Source organism: Canis lupus, chromosome 4, assembly GCF_011100685.1.
Source record: "Canis lupus familiaris isolate Mischka breed German Shepherd chromosome 4, alternate assembly UU_Cfam_GSD_1.0, whole genome shotgun sequence".
NCBI lineage: Eukaryota > Metazoa > Chordata > Mammalia > Carnivora > Canidae > Canis > Canis lupus.
The window spans coordinates 42,960,815-42,975,391 of record NC_049225.1 but is presented as its reverse complement, the minus strand read 5'-3'; the positions used below and the strand labels follow the sequence as shown (position 1 = coordinate 42,975,391).

Genomic DNA, 14,577 nt, shown 5'->3' with positions numbered 1-14,577 from the left:
CTGCACTCATTTTCTCCAGCTCTTCTTCTTGTTTCCACCGAGTAAAACCCTGGGTTTAAAAATTCACACATACACATTCACACAGGTACATTTGCTATCTACGACTGTAACAACTCTGCTTAATGATGTAGTCACTGTTAAATGCAAGCCATTTCTCTACAGATTGGTTTTTTAATCTTTGATGAAACTTAGGGTGGTGTACAATATTTTTCCTTCTCTGAACTAGATTGTGATGTTTAGGTACTTCACTTGTGACATGAGAAACAGGGAGCAGCTTGGATTCCCAGAGGCAGATGCCCCTGATCTTGGCCTCACGGGATCTGTATCATCTGCCCTCCCCTGTTAGATTCTCAGAGCACAGAAGGCAAAGAGTGCCAAGTTCTGGTTCAAGCTATACCACTGGTACAGTCTGTGACCTAGAGCAAATCAGATTTTTTCTTGGTGGTAAGAACTAAATTCAGTTTCTTACAAGTTTAAAGTTGAATGCATAGCCCTGACTTGGTCTCATAGCCTAAATGTCTCTTTTCTTTCCCACCTCAGTCAAATAACATTTAAAAGATGGCAGTGAAGCCAAGTCACTTGCCCAGTCTGGCCCTTGGTTTCTTCTTCTATATAATGGAAAGCATGGACTAGGTACTTATTGGCCTTGCCCACAGCTCTTGGTTTAGAACTCCAGGAGGCAGCAGGAAGAAATCCATCCCAACCCGAAGAACCCAGACCAGACAGGGTCGAAACAAATCCAACAGGGCTAGTTTAAGAAAAAAAAAAAAAGAATTTATCGTAAGGATATTTGTGCAGCTCATATAATCCAAAAAGGGTTAAACACACGTGCGCGCGCACACACACACACACACACACACACACACACACAACTGTTGGAAACCAGGACAGCCTCAAGGATCTCTTCATCAGGAGTTCATGAATATTCCCTTAGAGTGCAGCCATTAAGATGACCCCCAATAAAGCCTGTTTTTAAGTTTCTGTGTTAAAAAGATACAAATTCTAAGGAGAGAGTCACCGGAAGACCATTCAGTTATAGAAGGTGGGTGTGGGCAGGGTCAGTCAATAGGAAAAGGCTGCTTGAGGCCATTCTTGTAGGCTGCACAAGTGGTTCCCAAGAAAAGGACTTGGTGGGAAACTCTCCCTGCCAACCCCATGCAAATTCACTAGTAAGTATGCCTTACAGAGAAAGTCCAAATATATGTAAGTAATGGTGACTCCCCATGGGCATCTATGTCTGGGTGTTAAATGTTGGTGGAAGACACTGTAGACCATAATAGGGATTGTGAGATTGCTTATTAGATGTTTTCAGGCAGCTGTGACTAGTGGAAAGAGTAACAGATTTCAAGGCAAAAGGCCTGGGATGGACCATCCATTAGCTTAGCTTTGGGCATAAAGAAGAACTAAACAGTGTCATCTTATGGGGAAACCACCACCACTTTGAATTAGGATCCTGCCTTCCTCTTGCAGATCGGGTCTTACAGTTTTGCATTTTGATAGGATTTGGGCAAGTTTCAACCTCTTAGGAATTGTCTGTGTCCTTATCTCTGAAGCAGAAATGATAGTAATACTCCTAACAACTGATGACAGCTAACATTTGCCGGCATAAGGCATATGACAAGCACTTCATGTGTGAGCTAGTCTCCTCACAATCCTCGGGCACAGTGTTGTTACAGCCTACATTTTGTAGATGAGAAAATGGGGGCTTATGGGAATGAGGAGAGGCAGTAAATCATAGAGCAAAGTAGTGTACAAAGTGACTGAGAGGGTGGGCCCAGGAGTTGGATGGCTCTAACACTTACAGGTGTGGAGTCCTTGGACATGTTGCTTGAGTTTTATCAGTCTGTAAAATGGGGATAATGATAGGGCCCACCATGGTGTGGTCAGGAAGGTGAATGATTTACTGTGTATGCAGATAGTGTCTGGGGCAGAGTAGTGCTCGGGAATATCTGCTATCATTAAGAAGGTCTTCAGTTAGTATGGGGCAAAGTGGAGATTGGAAACCCAGAGCTAATGCACTCTAAATACATACTCTATGGCAGACATCTCTGTGCTAGCAGGACAAGAAGGTTGAGGATTGAGGAGTTTTAGAGAAGGGTGAGGGCATGAGGGAAGGAAAGGGAGAGAGCTGCTTTAGGACTCCTGGCTCCTCTCACAGACTTGTCTCTATGACCTAGAACTAGATGCCCAGAAAGTAGGCAGCAATCACTGGGCCCTTGTCATTGATTGGAATATTTAGTGCTGGCTTTCTCTTAAGCTTCTTATTTCAGGAGGACTTTAGGAAGTGGTCAATCAGGAAAAAAAAAAAAAAAAAAAAAAGAAGAGGTAGAGTGACTAACAGAGAGAGAGACAGAGAGAGAGACAGAGTCAGAAGAGAGAAAAGCAGAGATATACATAGTGACCCAGAGAGACAGAGAGTAAATAAAACTCATAGGCAGATAAGCAGACACATGTTTAAGACAGAGAAAGGCAATAGAAGAGAAGCCAAAAGAAGAGAAAAGAGGGGTGAGGGGATAGGTGGGAATTCAGTGCAGACAGCACTTGATAGACCACCTTTCCTGTGGTTGATGGAGCAAACAGACCCGTTAAGTGTGTCAGTGCTTTATCTAAGGAGAGCACCTTTCCTGCAGCCACAGCAAGTGGCATCTGACTCTGTAGGGCAGTGACAGGAGACACTCTTTATCTGAATTGGAGACAGGAGCACTCTTCTCTGTATTTTGCACAGGATGCCACAGAGTAGGCTGCAGATTTTTCGTGGTTGGCTCTAAAGCCCTGTTTGGAGAGGCCTCGGGTTGAACAGCACTCCAAAGCCGGGCAAAGAGAGCCGGAAGCCTCAGGAGCCCGGAGACTGATTTTATGCAAGGAAATGGTTTCTATAAAAAAGTACATGTATATATTCATGTGGGCCTTGAAAATATCTGCAAGAATATCCATCCAAATTTTAACAATCCCTATTCTTGAGGTAGGATTAATGAGGACTCTCACTTTATAAGTAATGCAATTCTGTTATGTTTACATTTTTGACAGTAACAGTATAGGGCCTTTATAGTCAGAGGAACAAAAGGTTTCAACTAGGTGATAAGCACACTCCTGAAATGAAAGGGTCAGGTAAACAGTGGCCCCTGACACAGAACAGGCAAGTATGTATTTATTTGACAAAGTAGGCAGTGGCTAAGTGAAAGGGTGGTGTACCTGAAGAGATCTCTCCTTGATGCTTTTCAGACACTTTGGAAATCTGGTGCTACAATCTCCCATCTGATTCTTGCAGAAAGGTGAAATTATTAATGTCCCCTCAGCTTTACGAGTTTCATTCCTTTGAGGTTCTTCAGAGTTAAAAAAAAAAAAAAGAAAAGAAAAGGCGGGAGTCTGTTGGGGGTTATCTGTTCTATGTGTGGACAGAAGTTTTCCCAAAAATGGATGATGCCCGTAAACACTGCTGGCTCGGCACCCTGGCGATGAAGTCCCTGTCTCCTACCCCTTGATCTTAATTTTAATGAAGTTTGTGGCTGGCACACACTTTCAAAGGTATTGCTTGTAGGCTTGAGAAATGACCCAGATGTGTCTTCTTTCAGGCTTTATGAAGGCAAAGAACAGATGGAGTTTGAAGAATCCATGAGACGGCTCTTTGAATCCATCAACAACCTGATGAAAAGTCAATATAAAACAACCATCCTTCTGCAGGTTGGTTTATGCTAAAACAAACAAACAAACAAAAACACTCTTTTCCTTTGGTCATCTGATAAATAATAGTATGGTGAGATAATGTCTACTTTTGCTTGAATATGTAATCCTGTGTTAGTTGAAGGTCTGGGCTGGCCACATGGTACAAGGATCATGAACACCAGGGCTCCACAGGGCAGAAGAAAGCACATTTATTGTTTGCTTCTTGTGAAGGTTACAGTGCCTCTTTTTAAATAACTGAAGCTTTTGCTACCTGGAAGGAAATAGGTCAAACCTGATTCACTTCTAATGGTGACAATGGTGGGGTGCCTGGGCGACTCTATCAGTTAGGCATTCAACTCTTGACCTCAGCTTGGGTCTTGATATCAAGGATGTGAGTTCAGGCTCAGATCCCCTTTTGGGGGTAGAGTCTCCTCAATAAACTAGAGATACTTTGGAGAAAGGTCCTCTAATTTATGGTTCATGATGCTAATGTACAAACTCTGTAGATCTTTGAGAAACCTTAAATCCTACCCGAAGTTTGAGCAAGAGTTAAGCAGCAGAGAGGCTGAATGAAGAGGCTTTTCAGGGAGGGCTTCCTAACTTTCACAGGATTGACTTGTAAGTGTTCAGGAAGGGCTGTCTCATACTATATGAATAAGAAACACATTTATCAAAACCAGTGAGTTAATGCAGATTTACTTCTTCTTCTTTTAATCAGAGTTATCCTTTTAGTTGCTAATTTAAATATCTGCTGTGCCTGTGACCACCCAGCCTCTGGCTGGAAAGAATGAGGTGCTAGTGTCGAGTTAAAATGGAGGTGAGGAGGTAGAGGCAGAAGTCTGTCTAGGCAAGTGTCCACTGATGATACTATGGGTTCCCAACTTTGCATATCAGAATCTCTTGGAAATCTTTGATAAATTCTGATGCCTGGTCACCACCAGATATTCTAATTTAATCAGTATGGAGTGTGACTAGGGTAAGGCGAGTTTAAAAAAAAACTCCCTGGTATGAAACAAAGTTCAGGAATGACTCTGCTAAGGGCGTCTTTTGATTGAGCAAATGTTGGAGACCTCTTTGTGTGTGTGTGTGTGTGTGTGTTTGCATGTGTATACCTATGTGTGTGAGTATGTAGAGGAGGGCTTTGCCTAGTTTACTGTGTCCTCAACACATAGAACATCCTAATACATAGCTGATGCTTAAGAAATATCTATTGCACAAATGACTCTCGGGATAGGTGTGCCCATCTCCATTTCACAGATGAGGACACTGAAGCTCAGAATTGATACCACTTCATCAGGCTCCATACTCCAAGCATATGGCTGGCATTCAGATCTCTTCCTACCTGGCTCTGAAGACTGTGCTCTGAGCTGCCTCATTACACTGTTCTTTGCTCTATACATTTAGCACCTACTGGAGATAAGACCGTTTTCTTCAGGATGAATCTTACCATTTTTTCCTTCCCTTCCCTTTTGTTGTTGTTGTTGTTGTTGTTTTAAGTCTTCCTTCATCCTTTTACAAACCTTCATTATTTTATAACAAAGGGAATAGCAGGAGCAGGGGACAGCATGAAGAAATGTGATAAGAGCTAGAGCCTATCACCCTGCCTGTATTATATTAGAAGCAGCTGAGCTTCCTGGGAGAGATGTTAGGATGTTTGGTGGGGATTGAGGTTGACTGGTTGCAATGGGAGAGGCTGCAGCATTGAGTCATGTCAGAAATAGTCCCAAGGAAGCTGAAGCATGAAGGAGCAGAAATGACAGACAAATGAAGGAAGCCAGCTGGTGGGGAGGAGAAGGGAGCAGATGCCTCAGAGAGGTAGAGGTGCCAGGAGAGACGGACCGCTGACCTTGAGAAAGCCGGAGGGAAACAGCTATCATGGAGCCGCTCTTTCTAATTTCAGCACCCATTTCTCGGTTTGGGGAAAGGACATAGGGACATAGAGAATAAGAAGGGGAAGAAAGAGAGGAAGGTACAAAGCTCAGAGGAGCCAGTGAGCTTTCAGGACACTGAGGAGATCCAGGTCAACAAGAATGTTCTTCTTCCTCAGCTGCAGGACTTTATGCTGGTCATTCAACTTCTCACTGTCTTGTTTCCTCATCTGTAAGACTTCACTGTTTACATGAGGATCAAATAAACACTGTCTATGAAAAAGCAGATTATAAAATGCTATGCAAATGTAGAGAACTAATGTGATTATTATGGTCTGGCCATAAGCCTTTTTACCCGAGTTCTAACTGTCTGGGAAGCTATGTTAGAAATGCCTTATTTTCCCTGGGATTTGGGCTGGGTTATGTTGGTTTCTCTTCATGGATTTCCAACCCAGAGTCATCAAAAGGGCCTTCATCTCTTTTCTTAATTTGCTCTGAGGACCAAATTTAACTTCCAGGATTTACATAAAATCAATGATACTTTCTACCTATTTCTATGGTTGCTGAAAATTTGTCAAAGAAGGATGTAGCCTTATCCAAATATAGAAAGCAACAACCTTTGAAGATTTAATGCTATTTTAGGGTATGATGCATGGGCTGATGAGGGGAGAGGAGTCAAGGCCATGTAATGTTAGCAAGTTTCATACAAGGAATCTTCTTGGATTTTGATATTTGCTACCAGAGAAAGAGCTTTGAGTGCCCAAGAGACCTGGGTGAGAATTGGGGCATGTAACACACTTGGGCATGTAACATTGGGCAAATTGCTTTGGTTTTCTGGACCTCTGTTTATCCTTTTATAAAATGGAAAGCCTAATGTCTAATCTAAAGGAAATATTGAAAGGATTAAGTAAAGCAACATATGTAAAGGGAGAGATATAGAGCCTATTACATATTTCATTTTAAATAGTTTTTAGTCATTTATACCTCTCCCTTCCTTACCTCATCATAAAACAGAAGCATTTGGAACATTTTCCTAGAGTAGAAGAAGATATTTATATTTCTAACCTTGTCACATGAGGCTGAACAGTTTTAGGACGTTTGGTTATTCAGCTAGATCAAGAAACACAGATATAAATTTCAGGGAGAATAAACCCATAAGAACTGACTCTATGGGAAAAGAAAAAAGGAATGACAAATAGTACAGAATGACTGGAGTCCTGATTCTGAGCCTGCATGGGGTATGGTGGGAAAGAGTGCTGTGATCTATTAGTAGTGTCTGCAATAAGTTTTGGGTTAGAGGGTAGAGTAAGAATGACAATGAGTGCCATTCCTGGTTCAAATTTTACACCTCCAGCTGAGTAGCAGCTTATGGTGGAAATCTTCATTCATCCCTGCTTTAACTTAGCATAGAGAAGATCTGGTTCAATCAATCTTGGCTTTGTCCATTGTGAGTTCTGGGATCCCATCAAGTCATTTCTCATTTCTAAGACTCATCTGGTCATGTGAATTGCTTCCTGTAGTTTTCCTTATTGCTCAGAGTTGGCATGGCAGCAGCTCGCCCAAAACTATGGAGAATTTTAAACCAGCAATTTGGAGAAGGTAGAAAATCATCTAATCATTAAATCATTAAAAATACCTTTCACTGATTCACACCTACCATGTGCCAGGCATGAAGCTGGGATCTTCACATACAGTGTTTTTCATCCTACCAGAGATCTGCAAGGAATCACTGTCTTCAGTGTCCACAGGAGGCTCATAACGTTAAACAATTCACCCCAAATTATATCTATCCACAGTGGTGGAACTAGGATTTCAAAGCACCCAGGTCTCTTGACTCCAAAGTTAATGTTCCCTCTGCCACAAGGAATGGATTAGGATGGGGGTTTCTACATATTTTCAGTAACAGGCCATGAGCTTAGAAACCCCTGTGTGTGCCAGCCCTATGAGCATTGTTGATAAAACTGATAGTAGGTTGAGAGGATCAAGATCAGACACAAGTGAATTGGATATAGCTCAAATGTGAGTAAAGGCATTTGGTGACATTATACAGACCCATTTGTCCCATTCTCCTTTAGGTACAGGGTTCATCATAATGCTCCAATTTGATGGTACGAGTAAAAATAAATGAACAACTCATGCTGAATAGTATGCTCTCTCAGCCACTATGATTGCCATACATGCTAATGATACCACTAGACTGTCCAGGAGGGACAAGGACCTCTGTCTTTTGTATCCCTGGCATCTGAACCAGTGGCTGCCACTTAGTAGATACTTGGATATTTTTTGGGTGAACAAATGAAACAATGAATATTAGCTTCCACTGTTTTGTGTTTTAGCATTTATTATGTATCACACATTGAGCTGAAAGCTTTACATATATTGTTAGCTCATTTGATTTTTATGACAACAACCTTATTAGGCAAATACTACTCTTCTTATCTCTACTTTACAGATGAGGAAATGGAGGCTTAGTGAGGCTGAATAACTTAACCACAACTAAGAAGGGGCAGGTCTGGGATTTGAATCCAGACTGTGTAAGTCCAGAGTTTGTGTTCCTAATCACCACCAAAGAAAGCATAGTTTCATGAAAGACCCAAGTCTCCCTGCAAAATGCCAAGTGGATAAGCAATCAGCAACAGTAAACAATAGTAAAGATGGATAGATGTTTGGTCCATAGTCATGGAAGCCAGCTAATTAAGGATGTCTTTTTCTTTCCTCTCTTTTCATTGTTTATTGGTATAAAACGTTTCAATGTCCAAACTAAAGGAAGAAAGTGGTCCATTCTTGCAAATTGGCCCATAGGCTGTATGCTGAATTCCTGAAGTAGTAGAAATGAGACTTAACTATTTAACTTGTCCCCTTCTCAACCATATACCCCATACTTAGAGCTAATGTTTGGGGACAATGGATTCAGTGGTGGGGAGGATGAAATTTTGTTCCAGTGAGGCTGCTATAGTCATACTGATCACTAACATTTAATTTTCACATCGACCTCTAAATTAGGTGACTTTAGGGGATCCCTGGGTGGTGCAGCGGTTTGGCGCCTGCCTTTGGCCTAGGGATCCTGGAGACCCGGGATGGAATCCCACATCGGGCTCCCGGTGCATGGAGCCTGCTTCTCCCTCTGCCTGTGTCTCTGCCTCTCTCTCTCTCTCTCTGTGTGACTATCATAAATAATTAAAAAAAAAAAAAAAGAAAATTAAATTAGGTGACTTTATTTCCTTTATTCTCATGGTGAGAAAACAAGAACACAGAGTTAACTTGCCCAAGACCACACAGATAAAAATGATCCATGGGGACTTGGCTCAGACAGTCTGCCTCTTCAGGCAGCCATTCATAAACACTAAACTCCTCTGCCCCAACAAGTCGGAGAGGCAGCATAATGTTGGTTTACAGAAGGCGTGGAGAGATATGTATTCTGGAGCATGTTGGTTCATCTTTTCTTCTCTTTCCCTGAAAGATTGGTGAGGAGGCTGCCTGTCCTGAGAGTCACATGTATTGTCCTTAGGGACAGCTCCATATCTCTAAGGAAGCTGTCTTCTTCTGATCATGCTGTGGTGCATTTCTATGACATCGTCCATAGTTTCCATGGACCTTGACTATCCATTGCTTGGTGAAAATAAAAGGACTGAAAATTGGTGGGATAGAAATACTATCTGTGCTCTTAAATGAGGAAGGTGCCTAGTCCTCTTATAAAACCCCACATCAATGCAAGACATGCTCTTTTTGGCTAAAATTCTGTCTACTGGCATTCGTGCAGTTGATTCCTACTTAGTTTGGAGGGGGAAGAGTCTGGAAACCCTCAAAAGACAAATCCCCTTTGAGTTTGAGGGAGTGTAACTGTTCAGTTTTGAGTTTTGTTGTTATTTTTAAATAATGGCTGTTTTCTAGCAGCCCAGGATTATCAGTTCTGGGGAAGTCTATCTAGATAACAATCATCTCAAGTGTCTACCCATGGCTTATTTCTGGGCCAGTGAAACCAACGTTGCTTGGTTTGGATCCACCTCTCTTCTTGAGGCTGAAATTCGCCTTTGAAAGGGGTCGAGAATGGGTGATTAATCTAGGAAATCCACTCATTGCCACATTCTTACTATGCCTGATGTATGTGGCAAGGAAGATCCTTAACTGAGAGGAACTGTCAGAAAAACTGTAGCTTCTTTTCAAAAATTATCCTCATAAAGAGAGGAAAGTTCTTTATCTACTTCCTTCCCCAAATCAGCCTTCTCTCTCCTACCGAAACCTCCTCACTTGCCAAGATGGAAGGAAGCCTTTCCTTAAAGCAGGTTGGGCAGTAGCAAAACACACTGGCTAGGGGCAGTTGGACAGGATTGGGTACAAATTCTTATTATTTTGCACATTAGCTCTGTGGCTTCTGGCAAATTATTCTACCTCTCTGTGCTATAGTTTCCTCACTAGTAAAATGGAAAGACAGTATATTCATAGAGTGGCTGTAAAGTGCAGTGAGGTCATGCATGTTAAGTATCTGACATGTTTAAAGTTTCTAATAATGGTTGTTATTTTAAAACTGTCAAATTAATAATACTATTATATACATTTATATACACATACAAAAACTTATCTGTATATGTTCTTAAATATTCTATATATTGGGGAATATATACTATGGGATGAAAGTAATAACATAACAATATTATTTTATGTATAATAGTGGTATTAATAACAGTAAAAATTACACCAATAGTAAAGCAACATAGTTCCTAAAAGGACAACAGGTCTAGAAAGCCAAGGTGTTTCTAATTTCTAGGCCTTAGAAACATGCAACAAATGGAGGCCCGCAGACAGTCTTATGGCTGAGCTGCTCTGCCTTCTGGAGGGGATCTTGCTGGTTGCACCTACAGAACCTACCTGCCATTACTCCACTAATGCATATGAAGGGGAGAGCTATGGACAGGAGACTTGAGGCCAGCGCTACTGACTTCCTGGGTCAGAGGTAGGCTGCCCTTGTTGGAAAAGGAAACCACAGACCTGCCACTTCTCTGTGAGGCCTCCTGGACCAGATGGAAGTTTAATACTGGGAAGATTTGCTTCTTCTGAAACAGCCTTGTCCCAGTCCCATCCAACTCTTCCCCACTAACAGCTGAAGCATTTAAGTGCAGGACTCCTGATGACTGCTATTCCACAGTATCACTTCAAAGCCCTGGAAGGGTATGCAGCTCTTGAAAGCCAGTAACTTGCTATAGACAATGAAGTCCTGGCTTTCCCAACTTGCTGAGGGTTTGATTTCTATTTCTGTCCTCTCACTTTGGTCTTAATTCTGATAAGTACATATTATATTTTACCCAGGTGCTGGGGAGTGAGGGAAGCTGTTTGAGAGATGGAATAAAGTAAAATTCAGCACACACACCTTTGGAGGCCTACTGTGTGCTGGACACTGCAATAGGTACATGATATACTAGTAAAGTATATCACATCATTCCCTGTTGCCCCATGGAACGATGCTGAGGCTCAGGGCATGAGGAAATGGCCCTGGGCACATGCAGGTACTAGTTAGAGCACTGAGGTTCCTACTTAGGTCCCTGTGGGCCCAGAGCTCTATGTTCTTTGGTCTAAGAGTGAATGAAGGGACAGTTTGCTTAGAGTCCTTGGACCAGTCTTTTCAGGGCATATGTCTCAGCATAGGGCATCTCTTTAGAATTTAAACATTGTAAATACATAACTCATGGGGGAAGCGCAGCCTGCTGATGTGTTTGATTTGGCTAGCACAGGGTTAGAACAGGTCAACAAGAATGACTTACTCTTTAGAGAGAGTGTGAGTTCCTCATGTCTCCTTACTTCCCACTGGCCCAGACTCATCCCATTCATTCTTTTCTTTTGCTTGCCCAGCTTTCCAGGCATCTGTTTTTGCTACATCTGTTTGGTGCTTCCTGATAAAAATGGCCTTGACCAGCTAGGTCCGAATGTACTGGATACTGTAACTGCCTCGAGAAATGTTACAGTGTACCCTAGCATATTAAAATTATGAAAAGTTCTGCAATTAAAAAAAAAAGCTTACTGGTTTATTTTTACTTAAGCCAGGGTTTCTCCAAATTATTTTATTGCAAACACTTTTTCCCTCACAGGATACCTAACATCATCCTATGGAATAAGGGTGTCCCAATAGAACATCAGCTTTGGAATCTTGTTATCTCTTGTCATCTCGAATTGAAAGAATAAAAAATAAATTCCTGGATACAAAATCCAATAACTATAAAGAAAAAGTCTGACAAATCTGACAACATACAGATTAAAGTTGTTCTGTGCAATGAAAGATATGATAAACAAAGCTAAAAGCCAAGCAACAAACAACAGGACAAGCAAGAGGAAATTCTTACAAATCATATTACTGCAAAATGGTTAATTTTAATGATACATAAAGAATTCCAGAAACAAGTAAGGAAATAAATTCTTCAAAAAATGAGAAGATATGAACAAGCAATTTAGTAAATACAGATGTTCAATTAATATAGAAAAGGTGCCCAATGCACTAGAAACCAAAGATTTGTAAATTACAGTTACAAATTATATATCACATTGACAAAATAAAAATATTTGTGTACCAATGTTAGGGTTTTGGGAAAGGAATAAAAGGAAACTGGTTACTGTTTCTTTCTAAGGTAATATGACAGGGTTTCCTAAAATATATACACATTTTGATGCACTAATTCATCTGAGTAGTCCACCTTGTAGGGATTCTTACAGGTACATAAAAGTATATATTAACTCTTTTCTTACCACATATTTTACAATAAAGAAAAATCGAATATAGTATGAAATCCAACAATAGGCGAGGATTTAAAGAAGGTACTGTGTACTCATAAGGGCATTGCTAAGTAGTGGTTGGATAGGAAGGGAATGTATTCTATGAGATGACATGAAAAGTTATCAGTGCTGTAGGGTTCATTGGAAAAAGCAAGGTGCAGAACTGTCTAAATCACACACACACACACACGCATGCATGCACATTCCTGCACAGAAATCAATCTGAAAGGAAACTCATTGGTAGTAGCCCCTCTGGGGAATAAGGATTGGAGCTGAGATGGAGGTGTGGGACTTTAGTAACAATCTTCACCTTAATACTTCATCCTGTGTGATATTTTTTACATTGCATGTATTACTGACCTTTAAAAATTATAAACAGCAAGAAACAAGAAAACGTTGAAGGCATAGAGGAGTTGTTATTTGAGTGAGGTGGGCATATAGCTCAAGGCTTATGCGGGGTGGCTGCCTAAATTTGAATCTTGACTCTTACTTGCTAACTTTGGGATTTGGGGTTACTTATTTAATCTTGAGGTCCCTTATCTATGAAAATAGTTTTCCCTTGTAGGGCTGACATAAAGTTTAACAAAATAATCTCCTAGGTGTTCTGTGTCAGCCCCACTAAAAGTTCTCAGAGAATAGTCATAATTATTATTTATGTCAATTAAGAAGCTCAATTGTATATGGTTAGGAGTACAATTTTCTTTAGAAAGGAAGTTTCAATATTTTTATTTTGATCTAATTACTAAAGGGTAATTGATACATGTAGACTATGAACACTTTCTTTAGAATATAAAGAAAAATAAGAGAATATTTTAAAATACATCTTTCTACTAGATGCTTAAGTATTATTGTCCAGCCATGTGACTTATAACTCCTTCTGTAGAAATTGCAGTCCACTCTGCTGCTTCACAAAGGTTGCTGTGGTGCAGAGGATTGCATGTGTCTCATACCTCTGGATGCATCAATTAATTTGCACAGGGGAAAGAAACAGGCCACCACAATGTGCAGCTAGTACACTAGCCTATCTAGTGGTCCAAAACATGACATGCCCACCACTGTTCAAAAATTGGCCAGGGAGAGAAAATATAAATAATTCAGTCCAAGCTGTCCTTGCCACCCACAAAACAATTCAAACGCACCACCTTCCAATAATGACAGAAGTAAGTACTTAGCAGTCACCCAAAACATGCCTGGCTCTCTATCGGATGCCTCATGCATATGATTTTTCATTTTCCCAATCAAAGTAGTTTTCATTTTCCCTATTTTACAGATAAGAACATTGACACATCAGAGAGGTTAAGTGTTTTGTCCAAAACCACATGGTTACAAGGAGTAGAACCAAGACTTGACAGCAGATGTCTAACTTCAAAGTCTGTGATCATCATATCCATTACTGCCTCCTTGAAGATAGGAGAAGTTGTGGTTTGCTTTTGTCATCAAAGTAGTGCATGCTAATGTCTCAGTGTGCATACAGAGTCTTGAATCTCTGCAGGAGTGGGCAGGATTCAGGGTCATTATCCCTTGATCCCTTTCACATTGCAAAGTATCCTCCTTATTATGTGGAGTTGTTGGATGTGGACATCCCTCATGTTTATTCCACTTTCCACCTAGGTGGCGGCTTTGAAATATATCCCATCTGTCCTTCATGATGTGGAGACGGTCTTCGATGCAAAGTTACTCAGGTGAGAGCTCACCATCTACTTTCCTGGGCTCTGATGGCAGGCCAGGAGTTCAGAGGGAGAGGAGGAATGCTTTTGTGGGGGATTCTACGTCGGCATCCAGAGCTGGGGGGGCGAGGGAGGACCCATGGTTAGGAACTTGGTATAGGGCTTCCGGTGTTGGACTTCTATGTTCTGGTTTTAATTTGCCAGACATCAGTGAAAAATAATATAAAATAAGCATCCTTCATTGATGACACGAATGGTAGAGAATGAAAACATGTAGGTTTAATAACTGATTGGTGTAAACGTAAATGTCACCATCCCAGTTGGGCTTGGAGGTTATTTTAGGGTTCCAGTCTGTGTCCTGTATGCACTGCAGAGAGCAACTTCCAGTCCCTAATAGGAATAATAGAGAAATAGACTCCCTTTTGCCTTCTTCTTTATCACATTTCTCTCAAGAGATGAACACATTTATTTAAAGTGACTATGCTATTAGATTAGAGGCCTCTATACCAGGTATGGCCTTTCCTTCTTTTTCCTAAATTCACTTAAGTTCCAAGATAAATATATAGAAAAAATTTAAAACTTTTTATTGAGATACTTTTAGATTTTGAAAAGAGTTGCAA

General features: G+C 40.9%; 1 protein-coding gene across 1 annotated transcript in view; it reads left to right on the top strand.

Moving 5' to 3' along the window:
- The window catches only part of DOCK2 (dedicator of cytokinesis 2), a 397,882-nt gene that overhangs the window by 93,573 nt on the left and 289,732 nt on the right, over positions 1–14,577 (top strand). Inside the window, exons 23-24 of the mRNA XM_038534784.1 lie at positions 3,573–3,681; positions 13,902–13,972. Of these exons, the coding sequence (XP_038390712.1) occupies positions 3,573–3,681; positions 13,902–13,972 (180 nt within the window). The remainder of the gene's footprint in view (positions 1–3,572; positions 3,682–13,901; positions 13,973–14,577) is intronic.